This window comes from Coenobita brevimanus, chromosome 75 (genome assembly GCF_032717465.1).
Source record: "Coenobita brevimanus isolate Jiangsu-jjx chromosome 75, ASM3271746v2, whole genome shotgun sequence".
In the NCBI taxonomy this organism is placed as follows: domain Eukaryota; kingdom Metazoa; phylum Arthropoda; class Malacostraca; order Decapoda; family Coenobitidae; genus Coenobita; species Coenobita brevimanus.
This window is the reverse complement of record NC_137028.1, coordinates 5968858-5987388: the sequence shown is the minus strand read 5'-3', so window position 1 is coordinate 5987388 and position 18531 is coordinate 5968858. Positions and strand designations below refer to the sequence as shown.

At 39.9% G+C, this 18531-nt stretch overlaps 1 protein-coding gene across 1 annotated transcript in view; it reads right to left on the bottom strand.

The window, feature by feature from the left end:
• Window positions 1-210: 210 nt before the first annotated feature.
• LOC145408030 (roundabout homolog 2-like) overlaps window positions 211-18531 on the bottom strand; it is a 345608-nt gene continuing 327287 nt past the window's right edge. The window contains exons 16-20 of the mRNA XM_080278831.1: window positions 10797-11062; window positions 6890-7054; window positions 4504-4702; window positions 456-989; window positions 211-326 (exon numbers count right to left, since the gene is read on the bottom strand). Of these exons, the coding sequence (XP_080134957.1) occupies window positions 211-326; window positions 456-989; window positions 4504-4702; window positions 6890-7054; window positions 10797-11062 (1280 nt within the window). The remainder of the gene's footprint in view (window positions 327-455; window positions 990-4503; window positions 4703-6889; window positions 7055-10796; window positions 11063-18531) is intronic.

The window sequence follows — 18531 nt, the reverse complement described above, 5'->3', positions numbered from 1 at the left end:
ATGCTACTAGAGAATACCTTACAGAAAATTTTACTAATGTAGTAAAGCATAGACTGCACTGCTTGTTCAGTGACTGAATAATATATCAATCCACATTCTTTAAGTTATTTTTGCAAAATCTTTTGTTTATACATTATAACTAGTTTTTCACTAATTACTTGAAGTAACTATGGGATATAAGAGAGGATTAAAAATGGTGTGTCCAGCATGTTACCGTGGGTGTTGGAGAGACTGCTGGAGGCCAAGCTGGGTCTGACTGCAGGGAGGTGGACATTCAGACCTTGAAGCTAAGTTCTGCTGCAGCCCCAGATCTTTGATTCCATTGACTTGTTTAGACTGGCCATGAGAGATGTTGTTATGTTGGGAGAGGAGGTTATTATGCTGGTGAGGACTGTGCTGGGTGTGGGTGTGGGGGTTACCATGCTGGTGAGGACTGTGTTGGGTGTGAGGATTACTCTGCTGGTGAGGACTGTGCGGAGTGTGAGGGTTTCCATGCTGGTACATAGAGTTGGGCTTCTGCTGGGCCAGGAGAGGGTTGGTGCAATCTGCAGCATAGGTCTTATCTCCCATGGTGCCATAGAATGCTGAGGTGGACTCATAAACAGCACTATTATCAGTGTAGATGGCACTACTACCATTATAGTGGTTCTCCTCCTCCTCATCAATTGGTCCTTGGTAGACTGAGCTGCCACCATACATGTCAGGCAGGCGCCCAGGGCTGTACTCTCTGTTCAGTCGTGGAGCACCTGGTGTTCCCATCATGCGGGAACCACTTAGACCCTGTAGACCTTGTAGTCCGACACCTCCAGAGCCCTGGAGTGGATGGCCTGGGTCCCTCCGCACAGGGGGAGTTCCTGAAAGTGAAAGGTCACTAGGAGGGGGTGGGAGGGAGTCACTGCTTACATCAAAGTCACCCGTGTTGACACCCCTTTTGGGCACTGAAGGGCTGGCCTTTCTCTTGGTCAGCTGACGAGGAAGTGAACCAGTTGCTGCCTGTAATATCAACAAAGGATCAGTAAATGCAAATCAAGATATGTCCTAAAGATATAACTGCTATCACTGCATGCTAGCAAAGCTTTTCAGAATATGAAAACTGAAATGGTGACACTCTGCCAGGTGATTTACGCCAGTGACAGTAACAGACATGTGACTCAGTACTGAAAGGTAAAGGTTGGCATAAATACTTTTGACTGCTGAATAATGAAATAGTGAACTGATAATGAAATACATGATACATAACATCTAAGTCATGTGTACACCTTAACATATAAAAATACTATACATTAATTTGAAAAGATATCTAAAGACATTCCCAAATATTTGACACACAAATGGTTTGATTTATATAATCTCTTCGAGATATGTTTGTCATCATCGTCATCAAAATCATCAACTAATTCTGAGTTGCACCATGAGGAGTGTAGATGCCCAGGGCTTGGCAAGTTGGTTCTGGCATTTAAGATGAGAGTGGCCAGCCTCACTCACCAGAGCGGCACTGAGTGTACAATAAACCCCAACCATCCCTTGGATATAAACCAACACAGGCTCAATCTGGTTAGGGTGTCTTAATTACCCACTAAACCACCAGGCGCCACTGTCTGATTATACGGTTACCACCCAGCACAGTATTGTTGTAAATGGTTTCCTGGTGAACAGGAAATCATTTGGCTTGCACTCAATGTACAGCCACCTGTAGACAGAAGGAAGAGGACAGAAAGAAGGAAAGAAGGACATAAGAGGATGGAAGGAAAGAAGGAAGGAAGTGTGGAAAGGGCAGCTACCCAAGAGCAACACTATACCAAGTAAGTGGATGGTAAGCACCCCCACCTACTACTAAGATACGTTTGTATAACTACATTATACCATCAAACATACAAAGAGCAGAGAGAACTTAACATGAACCAAGATCTGTTAACAAACTTTCATAGACTAATTTTAAAAAGCAATATAATGCTGGTTATCTATGATCAGCCTCATTATTATTACACTATGACTTGCTACTTGGACATTTTCTTGTTCTGCCAACAGCATGAACAACATTCAGAAACTGACTGCTAACTATTATCTCGTACACTATGATTTGGTCTGTCTGTACACTGACAGTCAGCCCCCATAAAGAAATATACAGTACAGTATTCAGAAAGTATTACTATTGTCAAAAAATCTTGAACAAGAAAATGCTGATATTCATTAGCTTTGTATGTACTGTATTTGCACATTCATAAGACTACTGTACTGTGTGATAGAAGGTATATATTCTCAATGAATGAGTGAAATCTAAAATAACTATACTTCTGGTATTAAATATTATTCTGTGTTGTAGCCTGGCAGATAGTGCTGATCAATACCTGTTGGTGACACAACTATAGGGCATGCACTTCATTTTGTCACTGGTTAACAACAGTAAAGGAAACTAACATGCATGAAAACTGCCATGATGTGAGATATCATAATCCTTGACTACATTATGACATGGTGCTAGGCTGTGTTGGGAGGGGAAAAAAAAAAAAAAAGTGCTAGTATACCCTCATATTCCTACCTCACATAGTTAGTCAGTCTTAGTCTGTCTTTTGGTATCTCATCTTGTTAAACTCCACATTGCTGTTGTGTCCTAAGGCTCATCTGGATGAGAATATGGTGGACTGCAGGCTGAAGATGCCTTCTCCTGCAGTCCACCAACCTCCTTCAAGGAAGTAGGCAGGGGGCTGAGGGACATACTTTTAACCAGTTAAATCAGAGTCACTGCAGGAAGGTGTAACTTATTATCATCAATATACTCCACAGAGTATTCCTGTTAATCCATGAATTTAGATGTGAGTGTCTTTAGTGGCTTGTTCAGCAAGTTCCTGACAAATGATGAGGTAAGAAATTCATATCTGGCCACACTACAAGTTTCTATTTAACTTTCACACTGATTTCACTTAATAAAATATTACTATAGTAATTCTGGAGCCATGACATGTGACTCCTGAAAGTTTTTAATGGAAATAAGTACAGTACAACCATATTTCCTTGAGAAGCATAACACATTTTCTATTGCACTTGCATACTCTAAATCTCTACCTGCTGCAGGCTCTGGTGCACAGGGACTTACTTCATTCACTTCACAGAATTCAAGGCCAAAGTGCAGTCAGACCCACTGCCTGCAAAGCAAACTTCACATAAAACCTTATCATACCTTCTCAGACAAGGAACCCAGTCTTTGGAAAAGAAATCAGACTGCCTAACCCAGGCCAACTGGTACTGAATTATGAGTGGTGTGATTTTCTTTTCTTTATGAAATACAGTTTTGTGTGAAGATAGGTCCAAGGACTGGCTTAATTTTTTTCTTGTTACTGAAACATGAATGACGAATTTCTTGTTTGTAGTCTCCTGCCTGGCATGAGGATGGTGCAAAGTGAAGTCAGATAATCCTCAGGTATTATTCAGGTTGCTGCCAGAAATTTTAATTCTTCATAGGAATGACTCCATTACATCAAAGATTTAACCCCATCACTATGAAACATTTCCTCAAACAGAAAAATGTTGCTTGACAATAAGAAGATAAACAGGCCACTGTGCAAAGTACTGTATACCATTAACTGTCTGAAATTGCATTTAGACAGAGGGCATAAATACAGTCCATTCGCTTAATATGCGAGTTTCTATGACGCAAAATGCCTAGAACACAAAGGGGGGATGAATAATTAAATAACTGGTAGTGCGTGAGCTAAATCTGGTGTTGCACCGCAGAGTGCGTCTTACCCTTGTTGAGCGCACTAGGAAGTGACGCAGGTCATGACGTCAGCAACGTTGTGTGACGTTGCAGACGTCCACACAGCTTCTCTCAGCTGAGCCTAGGCAACCTCATGCAGTATATACAGTTCCCTTATTTACACAAAGTCATGCTTTTCTTTGTCATCATTGCCATGCCTCCCCCCCTATGGCAGAAGTAGCTCATCACCCACAAGTTCAAGATGGAAGTGACAGAGCAAAAGATGAAAGGAGAAAGAAGAATGCAATTCAACCATTGGAAAGGCTGTAGGTATGGCTGAATCAACAGTCGGGGCAATTAATGTCCCATAATACATAGGAAAATGATAGACTATGGGGCCAAAGGGGTGACTTTCGAGGTGGCCACCCCACCAATAAGAATTTCTCCACAGGGTATGTTATTTGTAAAGCATGAAATTTCTACAGAGCGAGGTCTTCTACCACCCAAATTCTTGTGTATTAAGTGAATGGATTATACTACAGTACCCTGTATTCCTTTTATATTACTGTTACTGCTAAAATCCCTAACTCATCCAAACATGAACATTGTAGACTGAAACTGCTCTACTAACTGGGAAGTGGAGCTGCCTGGTCAAACTGGTGCCAATACAAGAAGGCATCCCTCTCCAGCACCTCTTTTATATTACACCACACAGATAAAATATAAATTGCACTATACCCAATCACATTTTGCGGCTTTTATTAAAATCAACACAACAGCCCATCACAGGTAGAGGACACTTGATGCACTTGCCTGGCGTCCCACAGCTCTATTGACCATGGGTGACTGGTGCCTCCATTGGCCAGGCAGCTGCTGCATGTAGGGTTGGGGTGAGGTGGAGTTTGGCAGCTGCTGGTGAGGATGGTCAGGAGGAGGATTCTCAGGTAGAGGAGGAGGTGCATTCTGCTCCCAGGGAGGTATGTACCCACGTTGTACCAATCCATGAGGCTACGAGAAGGTGGAATTGTAACTTTCAGAGACTGATTATATAGGCAGTCCTAATTTAAAGCTGTTTCACTTAAAGCAGTTTCATTATTTAATTTCTTAATTAACCTTTCTTTTTCATTCCACGTGCTCATGAATCATCATAAAAAGGTTCTGAAGGCAGAAATGGGTGTTCTTCTTGGTTTTAACCCCTACACAGTGAACCAAAGCAACTTTCTCATGTAACCGCCTCATATATATTTGTTTAAAATAAAAACAATTTTTTTTCAAACTATTTATCTATCTATCTATCTATTGCCAGACGCCTCAATCCTGTTTGGGGTGGCCACAAACAAATCGCCTCCAAGTCGCCCTGTCCCCAGCCATTTCACTGCCCTGCTCCCAACTCACACCCCCCTCTCTCATATACCTCTCCACCCCATCCCTCCATCTCATCCTCGGCCTCCCCCTCCCTCTTCCTCCCTCCACCTCACTCACATACACTCTCTTCGTCAGTCTTTCACCCTCCATCCTCTCCACATGGCCAAACCACCTCAGTGTGTTCCTCATAACACTTCCTATCACATCCACAGCCACACCACAACGCTCCTTTATATCCTCATTCGTCAGCCTCTCTCCATGTGACTCCACAGGCTCCTCTTAAATAACTCATTTCCACTGCTCTCACTCTTGACTTGTGTCCTTCCAACAAAGTCCAAGCTTCACTTCCGTACATTAGAGTTGGTATCACAATACTGTCATGTAGTAACTTTTTCACTTCCATGCTCACTTCCCTGTTTCTTATCACTGCTTTCAAAGAACCAGCAACCTTTCTTCCCTGCTGTACCCTTTCAAGCACTTCACCCTCCAAACCTCCATCCTTACTCATCGCACTACCCAAGTACTTAAACGTACTCACATTTTCCAATTCCTCACCATCCAACCTCGCTGTACATTCACTAACTTCACCTCTCTCAAAGACCATCACTTTACTCTTCCCTACATTCACCTTTAGATTCCGTTTCTTACACACACTCTCAAACTCATTTTAAATGAAGAATGCCTGCATTGTATAATTTATCCAGAAGAGGGTTTAATTTTCTGTGCATTTTCCCCTCAAGTACTTGGATACTTAATGTAATTAGGGGTAAAAAATTATCTATTATGTCTCAAAAGTTCAGTATAGTATGACAAGTCTACAGAATCTACACAGAAAAACAATACAGTAGCACAGCACTAAGATAAGGATGTCAAACTTTGTTGAACTAGTAGGCACAACAATATCAGCTATAGTTCAAGAGTAATGTACATTTAATAATACCATACAGTAAATAAAAACTCAGTTGTTGCTGCTGCTGCTGCTGTTGTTGTTGTCATCTGAGGCTCTGTCTTATGAACCTGGTGGACTGCAGGCCGAACTTGCCCTTCTCCTGCAGTCCACCACCTTCCTTTCAGGTGATAAGGAAGGAACTGAGAGACATTTGTATAACTGGGCAGCAAAACTGTATGGTATATATCAGTGCTACTGTGTGATCACTCTTCAGCATCAACAGAAACTTTTTCATGTTATTTTTACAGCCATCAGACAAAACTTTTCAGGCTAGGGGTGGCTTCTAGCAGGAAAAGGGTTAATGAAAATTGCTGTAAACCCTTAAATACGAAAGATCTACCTTAAACTGAATAAAACTGCCTAGCAGTTGCAAGACTAAAATAAATCATCATTTTGAAATGGTTAAGCTCCTCTTCAGAGTACATCAGTAATACCTGTACACACTGAATATCATAAATGAATTGTAATTTACATTGTTGTGCATATACAATACTTGCTCTAGATGGGATTGACTTACAAATATACAGTCAGTTCCCCCTCAAGACTTATATTTTGATTTGCATGAAAAACAAGAAGAAAAATGGAATGTTTCTCCACTCTCTTTTCCTTGTTTTTCCTGCAGAAACAAAAATTGCTTGTGATGATTTTCCTCGCATAACTAACACCTGTTTTTGCAGAAAGCACAAGTGATAAGAAATTCTACACTCCCCTTGTCTTTCTGGCAGGGAAACTGCAGTTATGAGAGGCAGTTACTTGCTGCTTTAGGAGAAAGAAGACAGGGCATGGTGATATTCTACAGTCCTCTGGTCTTTCCTACAAAAACATATTAAAGTTTCAAGAGATAGTTGCTCATAAATTTGCCTGTGAATTCCATTCCTGACCTGCTTGGGGTTAAGAGCAGGTGATAGCGAAGGTTTGTAGAGTTGCTGCTTCTTGAGGGTGCAATAGGGGGCAAGGTTGTCATCAGGCTGAGGGTGTTGGTCCATGGTTGCATTGTCTCCATACATACTACCATACACTGGGATGTTTGCATCAACTTTCTCACCCTGATAACAAACACATTACATTAGTGTTTGATGGAAACATTAGGAAAGAAAGGAAAAAATTACCTTGGAAGGAATTTTAATGAAGAAAGGCTGAGTGAGATTTGCTATTCATCTGGTCCATGGGGTTGTCTCCATATAAACTGCCATACTGCAACTACCTACTTGTCCTGATAGCAGACACACCCCATGAGTGTTTGATGAAGCAAATAGAAGGAACAGACATTAAAAAATGATCTTGATAGGATCATTAGTGAACAAAGGTACACAGTGATTAAAACAATAGTGAGTAGGACTCAAAGTACAGTAATCTTAGTAAGAATGTTGGTGAAGAAAGGTACAATATGATCAGCTTTAAGCGAGAAGAATGAAAGATGGTCTAGGATGAAATATTAGTGAAGATGAGTTCAGTGATATTAGCTATACATAGGGGATGATGATGAAATGTAGTCTTGAAAGAAATATTTATGAAGAAAAGTACACTGTAGCTTACCTCTTGTGATTACAGTAGTTAAAATTAGAGAAGAGGATGAAGAATGACCTTGTAGTAACATGAAAGAAGAAAGTTACACAGTGATTACCTGTATAATTACAAACTCTCATTCAACCAACAAGCAAATTCCATCAGGCCAAAAGCAGAATTTGGAAGGCTAATATTTACATTTTGATGGTCATGTTCATACATGTACCGGTATGTGTACATTTTTTCTTCATCTTTTGTTGTTAATTAACAGTGATACTGGGTGTTGGGTAGCTCCAGCACAATCTGTGACACCAACAAGTACTTCTTCTTTTATATAAACACTATGTCTTTACTGTTGCCACTATTACAAAAGGCTTTGTATTTAAATCTGAGTCTTCCTACTCCTGGGCCCACTGTCATTTGAGGGTAATAAGTCCAGCCTATCACAGAAAATAAATTGTAGTGGTGCAGAAGAGTTGTTAAGAGACATGCATGCATATTAGTTTCAGTCCAAACTGTGACTCTGTAATTAGTTAAACCCTCATGTAGTTGCATTTAACAAGCCATCTACTGGGCTTTTGGCCCCACACACACTCCCCTGGAAAGTACCTCCCAAGGACAACAGTAACCATTTACCTCCTATACTGGTAAGAAAACTTGTTAATAATTAGAAAAAGGTTATCCTGGCTGGAAACGTGTATATAAAAAAAAAAAAAAAAATGCAGTGATTATGAAATTACCACTCTACATCATCTCACTCCACCTACAATCACAATGTCAGTACTCATCATGGTAAAACATTAGGCATGAGAGCTATGATGTGAACTCAGCAGGAACACTAATAAGGGAAAGTAGAGAGAGATTATCTAAACATTTCTATGGTTTCTATCCAGCCAGCTCCTTCTGTGTCCCACAAGCTAAGTACAAGCAGTACCTATCACACATCTAAGATGGGTTCCAAAATGTCACAACTTCAACCAAACAGCTGATGCTGTACTATAAATTTCATGAAACTTATAGGTATGATGGAAACATATGATCATCTTGCTTCATCATATTGTTTATAAAGGCTCCAATATGCTTACATGCATCAGCCTTGGTCACCTGATGGCAGCTCCCCATGTTGTTTGATCTCTGACAGCCTCCCTATTCAATCACTTATCCCGATGACCTCATCCCAAGTATTTTATGGTCTGCCTCTCACAACCCTAGCCCCAACAATCAAACTTCGCACGTTCTGCATCCAAATGTTATCATCCTCTCCACATGCCCAAAGTATCTTAATCTACCCCTCCTCATCAAAACACCCATACATTTCAGTCTCATCCTTCCTCTCAACTCTTCAATTGTAAACTCAGTCTCCCCAGGTTTCACATTCAAGTAGCATTACACATCCATCTAATAATCATTGTCACTTCTGTGTGTTTGAGCCTTCGAATATCATCTTCCTTTACTGCCCATGTCTCACTGCCATAGAGCATTATATTCCTAGCAAATGCCACAAACAAATATCCCTAGGCATGGAGGAAGAACCCTCTCAGTGTCAGAAGAGGCTCCCTGAACTTCCTCCAACCACTCCTTACCTTAGCCACTGGGCTAGTTCTAACCCCACCTCCAGCACATAACATGTCCCCCATACAACAAAACTCTTCCTCACAATCAAGAGATTCACTAGCAAGCTCAATCCTTTCATGCCTAACAATCACTACCTGCTTTCCCCAGCACACTAACACATGAAATCAGCATTATCTTGCAGTCCACCTCTAATACCACTACATCCCTTGTGAAACAATTTATCACACACACTGCAGAAGATGGAGTTACTTCCCACACCCTTGTGGCAAATCACACATGACCACTCTCCTTCTTTGACAGTATCACCACCAGCCCCAGATATCACTTTTGTTTTATCAGCATTTACTCTCAAACCCTTGTGCCCCATTCTGTCTCTCCACTTCCTAAATCTTTCCTCCACCTCCCTTTCATTCTCTGCAATCAACACCAAGTTATCAGCATACGACATCTCCCATGAAGTCCATTTCTGTGGAACTGACAGCACAAGAGACTGTCAAAGAGGCAACTTGCAATGAAGACCTTACTATGTACAGTATATTTATATGATACCAACACCTTTAACATAATGACATCATTAATACTACATTCTTTCAACCTCTGAAGAATTTTAATTTACCTTTAACTTCTCAAATGAGTTATATGAAAGGAGCACGTGGAGTCACATGGAGAGACAGACTGACATATGAGGAAGTGAAGAATCATTGTGGTGTGGATGTGGATGTGATTGGAAGCGTTTGGAGAAACACACTGAGGTGGTTTGGCCATATGGAAAGGATGGACAGTGAGAGACTAATGAGAAGAGTGTATGTGTGTGAGGTGGAGGGGGGGAGAGGGAGGGGGAGGTCAAGGATGAGATGGAGGGATGGAGTGGAGAGGTATATGAGAGAGGGGGGTGTAAGCTGGGAGCAGGGCAGTGAAATGGTGGGGGACAGGGTGACATGAAGGTGATTTGTTTGTGGCCACCCCTTACAGGATTAAGGCATCTGGCAATAGATAGATAGACAGAATTTCTAACAGGGAAGCAGATCAAAGCAATCTCTATTAAATTCCTCCACAATGAAAATCTCTCCAAACCTAAACACAATAATCACGGATAGCATCAAGAAATAAATAAATATGACATCACTGGACTAAAGGGGCTATGACTTTTCACCCAGCCAGCAAACATGCAATATCAGTGCTCTATAGATACCTTTGGGTTGAAAGTTAAACAGTTACACTTTACATCTCAATGCACTAGTCTGCAATTCCTTACCTGATACACATGAATACAATGCTTTCACTGAGGCTCTGTTTAGGTAGGGAAATAATTCATCTTGGGAAAGGGAAATAATTCCTCCTAGGAAAGGATTACCAATGACTAATTCAAGAAAGCATTATTATTAAAAAAAAAAAAAAAAAAAAAATGTATTCCTTCAGGGTACATTCAATTATTAATGTGAGTGCAAAGCAACAGCATTTAATCAAAGCCACTTTCTGATAAATAATGTAAAATGAACACTGCAAACTATGGAGGGGAAATGACTGACAACATTAACACTATCTACAGATTCACCATCGCCAGTTACAATCCCCCAACCATCCCATCTATTCTTTCATTCCACACTTTGTTGTTGATATCTCTAATCCAATATTATTACAGTACTGTGCAAAGTGAACTACGAATTTTTTTTTAATATTACTCAGTTCACCACCAGCACCACTCACATTCCTCATTCTGACAATGTTGGTAGTGGCATACGCAACAGGAGTGCCAGGGGGTCCAGGCTGGGAACCTGGGGGCATAAGTGGGGCAGCAGGGCCATCCACCTCAGCATAGTCCCCAGGCACCACTGTCAGGTTCAGCAGCTTCTCAGGAGTGGCATCATTCTTGTCATCTGCTGTGGTGTTGCCGGAGCTGCCCCATGGACCCCTCTCAATCCAAAGTCCGCCTGTCATAGTGCCATTCACGCTGCGTCCTTCCACTTTGTACCCTGTAGCAAAGAATGAGTGGTTAGAGCACCCCAGTTGGAGAGATGGTCCACCCATATCCATAAGATCAATGCCCCAGAGGTGACTGAAAGTTTATTTGATATGGATTACAATTAAGGGAGGCAGTCTGTTCATCTGCCCTTACAAGTACTAGCTTACAGTAGTCTAGTTTCAAGTTCCTACACCTTGAAAGGGGTAATGTGGGACTGATAGTTACCACTCGTGTGTGTTCTTACCTAATTGTTCTTACCTAATTGTATCTTTACAGGAATGAGTCAAGCTCGTACTGTCCCGTGTCTTAAACCATATTTATCGTACATATCTTTAAATTTGTGAATTGTTTTGGCACATACTATTTCATTTGGTAGTGCATTCCATTGATCAATTGCTCTGTTTGGGAAACTGAATTTCCTTACGTCTATATCACCTCTCTTCTTATGCAGTTTTTTGCAGTGTCCTCTTGCTGATGCTTCTCCATATGTTAAGTAATCATTTATGTCTATTTTCTCCTTCCCTGATATGCACTTATATAGCATTATCATGTCACCTCTTTTCCTTCGCTCCTGTAGTGTTGGTAGATTCAGTTTATTTAGTCTTTCTTCGTAGCTTAGGTCCCTTAAGCTTGGTATCCATCTTGTAGCGGCCCTTTGAACTTTTTCAATCTTGTCTATGTGCTTTTTGAGATGAGGACTCCAGACTACTGATGCATATTCCAGGGTTGGTCTAATGAATGATGTTATTATCCTTCTTAGCATGTCTCCATTTATGTATGTGAATGCTATTCTCATATTTGCAAGCAGTGTATACATGTTCCGTACCTTCTCGCTGATGTGGTCAGCCGGAGATTGTCTGTTATTGATGATCACACCTAGGTCTTTCTTTCTGATGTGTATAGGGTTTTATTTCCTAACTTATAATCCCAATCAGGTCTTTTTCCACTTTTACCAAAATTGATTACATGACACTTGTCCACATTGAATTCCATTTGCCATGTACTACTCCATCCATGAAGTTTATTTAATTCTTCTTGTAGCTCTTTACAAGAGTCTGTGTTAGTAATTCTCCTTTGTATTTTTGCATCATCTGCAAACATATTCAGATAGCTCTCATTTCCAGTGTTACTGTTTATATCATTTATATACACTGAAAACATGATTGGTGCCAGCACTGAACCCTGTGGTACTCCACTAGTCACTTCTTTCCATGATGAGTAGTTTCCTCTTAGTACTGTTCACATTTCTCTTTTTATGAGAAAGTCTTACATCCAACAAAACAGTTTGCCTCGAATTCCTCCTTGATGGTACAGTTTCCATAAAAGTCTTTGGTGTGGTACTGTGTCAAAAGCTTTCTTGAAATCTAAATACTGTAGATACTGTCCACCCATCCTTCCCTTTCCTGTATTGTGTTTGTTACTCTGTCATAGTAGCTCAACAGATTAGTTACACATGATTTTCCTTTTCTGAAACCAAACTGTCTTTCTGTTATCATACTGTGTTCTTCTAGATGATTTACCCAAGCTTTTCTTATAAGCTTTTCTAATACCTTGCTTACAACACTGGTCAGTGATACTGGTCGGTAGTTGAGTGGATTTTGTCTATTTCCTTTCTTGAATAAGGGGACAATATTTGCTTTTTTCCAAATATCAGGTAGTTTACCTTGACTCAAGGATTTCTTGAAAATTAAAAATAATGGTTTACTTAACTCCTTTGCACATTCTCGTAGTACCCAACATGAAATTTCATCAGGACCACTTGCTTTTCCTCTGTCTAATCTACTTAACTCCTCCTGTATTACTTTTTCTGCTATTTGTATATCTGGTAGTATGTGTGGACATGCATGTTCCACATAGTCCCTCTCAAAATTTTTTTCTTCTGTAAAAACTAATTGGAAATTCTTATTTAGTGCTTCACAAATATCTTTCTCTTGTGTATAAGTGATTCCCTCGTCCGTAATTGATTGTATTATATCTTTTACTTTGGTTTTGCTTCTGATATAGCTGTAAAACAGCTTTGGTTGATCACTGCTTTTATTTATATCCTCCTCAAACTGTTTTTGGGCTTCCCTCCTTATTCTTGTATAATCGTTGCTTGCCTGTTTGTAATTATTATACGCCCTTTCACTATTATGTCTTCTGTATTTATTCCACAACAAATCTTTTCTTTCTTTTGATTTTTTACATTCTGTATTGAACCATTTCTGTATTTTCTTATCTGCTTCTTTGTGCTGTGGGATGTACTTCTGGACTCCTATTTCATAAAATTCACATAATTTTTTATATACAGCATTTAAATCTTGTCCTCTAAGCTCATTTTCCCAATCAACTTCTAAGAAATACTTCTTTTGGTCTTGATAATTTCCCTTTTTATAGTTTAGGCTCTTTTTGTAACTGTCATTGCTGTTTACTATGTCATATGCTATCCTGAAGTTATCATTTAGTACTGCATGATCGCTTTTGCCGAGTGGAGGGTGATATATTAAACTGTCAATATCATTTTCTTGCCTAGTAAATATTAGATCTAGCACTGAAGGTACATCAATTCCTCTTTTTCTGGTGGTTTCCCTCACATGTTGCGTTAGGAAGAACTCTTGTATGAGATCCAGGAGCTTTTGGTCCCAACAGCTTTCTTGGCTAATTATATCTAGAGTATTCCAATTTATATTTGTATTGAAATCCCCAGTTAGTATAATTCTTTCTGATTTCTCTTCCATTTTATGTAGTAATGATCTTAAACTCTGAATTGTACTCTCTGCCAGGTCCTCATATTCATCTCTTTCCCATGTGTTTGATCTGGGTGGCATGTACAAATTGGCTACAATTATTTTACCTTCAGATGTGTTGATCTCTACTGCAATCAGTTCTACTTGTGATGGTATATCTAGTTTTATTTCATTGACTTTTAGATTTTTCTTAGTTAATATTATAATTCCTCCTCCTTTTTTTAAATTTCTGTCTCTTCTCCATATATTGTATTCCTCTAAGTTTAGTATGTCATTGGATATCCTTGGTGTTAATTTTGTTTCAGTTAGGCATATTATTTGTGGTTCATTATCTCTGACATAATCATTCATCTCTAATAATTTAGATACCATTCCATCCACATTTGAGTACATCAACTTTATCATCTTGTTTATATACTTGTCATGACATGGTTCTACTACCTTCCTCCTTTTTACTCCATCCTGTTTGTGTACGACTTTCGTACCTGCAATCCTATTACTTTGTAAAAAAATTTCTTCTTCTCCTCTTCTGATCTTCCCTCATTTTTTGTTTTTGCTTCCTCCCTTTTCTCTTTCAGTAATTCCAGTTCCTCTTGTGTTAGGCATCTTTTTATCCATACATTTTTGAACTCCTCTTTTTCCATAAGATTCTTTGCATTTTTTAGTATCTCTTCCACAGTGTTTACACTCTGAAAAGTCACCTTTAGAGGTCTTGTCTTGCTTTTCTCATATTTCCCTAACCTTTTGTGTTCCTCTATGTCTTTACTACAGACTGTGTGTGTGTGTGTGTGTGTGCATTTAAACAAAAATTCTTTTTATTACAGTACTCCTCCAGTTTTGTAATGGCTGAATGATTACAATAAAAAGAGCATAGCAGAGTAAAAACAAAGGTTACTGGTTGGTACTTTCACTTACATTGCTTCTAGATGTTACCTCACCCCTTTGTTACTCAGGAAAAAATAAGTTAAGATGATGATAATGATAGTTACTGTATATATCTCTTTTTGCATATGAATGCTCATTGTGATTATTATACTGTAATGAATTTTATTCATTTTATTATTTATTTTTTTTCCTGAAGAAAAAGAAGGGTTACTAAACTTACTGCTTCATTTTTTTTTTTTTTTTTTTTTTTTCAAGGGGTACAGGGGGCTCACTGTAATTATCTACTAAGGAAGCTCTTTCTTTCAGGTTTCTGTTTTTTTATATTAGGTAAAACTGACTCAGTGTTATTTTCTAATAAGACAGACATGGGACATTCCTTCCAAACAATTTCTCTGATTTCTATTTTTGTAAAGAGGGCTCAGGTGCTGAAGAGGGGCACCTTCACGTGGAAGCACTAATGTAACTGGAAGACTCCATTGTCCAGTAATAAGACTGTCCCTTAACTCCCTCTCTATCCTTCACAAGGGGGAAGGTTGACCGCAGGTGTGGTGAAACTTCAGCCTGCAGTCCACTGAGTTCACATACATATGAGACTGGAGATAAAAAACAACAAAAAAGGCTCACTGTAATTTATTGTCCCCCCTTTTTAAACAAGTTCAGGAAGGTTCAAAGTAATTACTATACTACTCCAATGCATCATTTCTGTGAAGGAAAGAGTACTCCCTCTAATTATAGTGTTCTTTTCTTTCATTCAGCAAAGAAGGCTCGCTATAGCTACTTCATTTTCTTTTTTCTTGAGACATGGACGGTTCATTATCATCACTACTTCATTTTTAGATAACACAAATCGCCTGATTACCTTAAGCATGTATAGGTAGAATGTAATATGTGGCATGCTTAAGAAGGCCATAAAACTCTGATCCATGTCAGATATTTCTGAAAACTACCTTAATATAACACAGTTTCTGTGATTTGCTGCACTCATCAAAATTGTCAGATATCTCTGAAAACTACCTTAAAGTATGACAGAGCTTATGTGTATTGCTGGACATACTATATAAATGATACTCATTCAGTTTCACAAGACAGAAACAAACTGAAAATGGAGAAGATAAAGCAAAGTGCTCCCTCTCTTTCTATAATTACTTGAAGAAGAAAAAAGTAAAACAAGGGAGTACTGGCAGCATCCTTCTCGCCCATCCTCCCTTCTTCTCCTACATCCCACAACTTCCCTCCCCTCCCTCTCCCCTCTACTCCCCTAGGGTACCTCTACCCTTTACTCCCATTCCTCTAATCCCCTCCCGTCCTTCTCCACCCCGATGTATGGCTCGTGTGGGGAATCACAAAATTAGATTACCATTTCTTACCTCCATTTCTCTCTCCTTCACCGTGGCCTCCTCGGCGAGGGGTTAGAGTTGGAAGTGGGAAGGACGGATGTGAGAGAAGGAAGAGGGAAGGACGGATGTGCGAGAAGGAAGAGGGAAGGACGGATGTGAGAGGAGGATGAGGGAGAGAGGTGAGAGGAGGATGAGGGAAAGATTGAGGTGAGAAGATGACGAGGGAAAGAGAGAGGTGAGAGGAGGATGGAGGAAAGACAGAGGTGAGAGGAGAATGAAAAGCATGAGGAAGCAAGAGAAGGGAAGGAATTAAAGAAACCCCAGAGGTGAGAGATGGAAGATGAGCATGAGGAAACAAGAGACGGGACGCCAAGAAGCAAAAGAGAGAAGAGAACAGAGGAAGAGGGGACAGGAGCGAGAGAGAGAGAGAGAGAGAGAGAGAGAGAGAATTAAGCGTGCATATTTTATAAAGTGATATGAGTACACAGAATCAACAGGAAAAAAATAAAAGGAAAAGAAATATAACGAATTTTAAAAATAATGACTAAAAATCATTAAAAGAAAAAAATCATCAGAATGTATATGGGCATATGAGGATTTCACATTATTTAAAAATATTGTTACCTCCACTTTTTTTATTAATTAGTCTTATTATTGTAAAATTTTTTGGGTTTAAATGAATGGATCTTGAATCTGGCTCTCTATTATCTTCCCCCCCCCCCTTGGAGGGAGCAATTTCCAGGCCCCTGGTCTTTGGTTCCTTCTTCCTCGCATTAAAAAAAAAAATTACACTACTTTATAATTCTGTCGGTGGTAGGTGGGGACGCTCACCATCCACTCACTCGATGCAGTGCTGCTCTCGGGTGTCTGCTTTTTCCTCTCTTCCTTCCTTCCTCTTTCTTCTGTCTTTCTTCCCTCTGTTTACGGGTGACTTTACACTCCCTCTTCTGTCTTTCTTTCCTTCACTGTTTCCTCTTCCTTCCGCCTATGGATGACTCTACACCGAGTGACGAGCCAAAAGGTTTCCTGTACACCAGGAAACCATTTACCACGTTAGATGGTAACTAAATAACCAAATTATGACGCGTAGCGGTTTAGCGGGTAATTACGGAACTCCAATCGGATTGAGCCTGTGTAGGTTTACATCCATGGGGTGGTTGGGGTTTACTGTTCACGTAATGCCACTCAAGGATGAGTGAGGCTGGTCACTCTCATCTTAAATGTCAGGTCCAACTTGCTTAGCCTTGGGCTCCTACTCTCTTCATGGAGAGGCATAGGCTTGGATGATGGATGGATGGATAATTTTGTTGGTATACAGTAATACACCGGTATTCTCACGTTAGTGTAATTTTGATAGCCATTAAATGAATGTGTGTTCTTACCTAATTGTTCTTACCTAACTGTATCTTTACAGGAATGAGTCAAGCTCGTACTGTCCCGTGTCTTAAACCATATTTAGTCCTTAAATATGTGAATTGTTTTGGCACACACTATTTCATTCGGTAGTGCATTCCATTGATCAATTGCTTTGTTTGGGAAATTGAATTTCCTTAAGTCTTTATCACCTCTCTTCTTATGCAGTTTTTTGCAGTGTCCTCTTGCTGATGCTTCTCCATATGTTAAGTAATCATTTATGTCTATTTTCTCCTTTCCTGATATGCACTCTTTTCCTTCTCTCCTGTAGTGTTGGTAGATTCAGTTTATTTAGTCTTTCTTTGTAGCTTAGGTCCCTTAAGCTTGGTATCCATCTTGTAGCGGCCCTTTGAACTTTTTCAATCTTGTCTATATGCTTTTTGAGATGAGGACTCCAGACTACTGATGCATATTCCAGGGTTGGTCTAATGAATGATGTTATTATCCTTCTTAGCATGTCTTCATTTATGTATGTGAATGCTATTCTCATATCTGCAAGCAGTGTATACATGTTCCGTACCTTCTCACTGATGTGGTCAGCCGGAGATAGTCTGTTACTGATAATCACACCTAGGTCTTTCTCTCTTTCTGATGTGTATAGGGTTTTATTTCCTAACTTATAATCCCAATCAGGTCTTTCTCCACTTTTACCAAACTTGATTACATGACACTTGTCCACACTGAATTCCATTTGCCATGTACTACTCCATTCATGAAGTTTATTTAATTCTTCTTGTAGCTCCCTACAAGAGTCTGTGCTAGTAATTCTCGTGTGTGTGTGTGTGTGTGTGTGTGTGTGTGTGTGTGTGTGTGTGTGTGTGTGTGTGTGTGTGTGTGTGTGTGTGTGTGTGTGTGTGTGTGTGTGTGTGTGTGTGTGTGTGTGTGTGTGTGTGTGTGTGTGTGTGTGTGTGTGTGTGTGTGTGTGTGTGTGTGTGTGTGTGTGTGTGTGTGTGTGTGTGTGTGTGTGTGTGTGTGTGTGTGTGTGTGTGTGTGTGTGTGTGTGTGTGTGTGTGTGTGTGTGTGTGTGTGTGTGTGTGTGTGTGTGTGTGTGTGTGTGTGTGTGTGTGTGTGTGTGTGTGTGTGTGTGTGTGTGTGTGTGTGTGTGTGTGTGTGTGTGT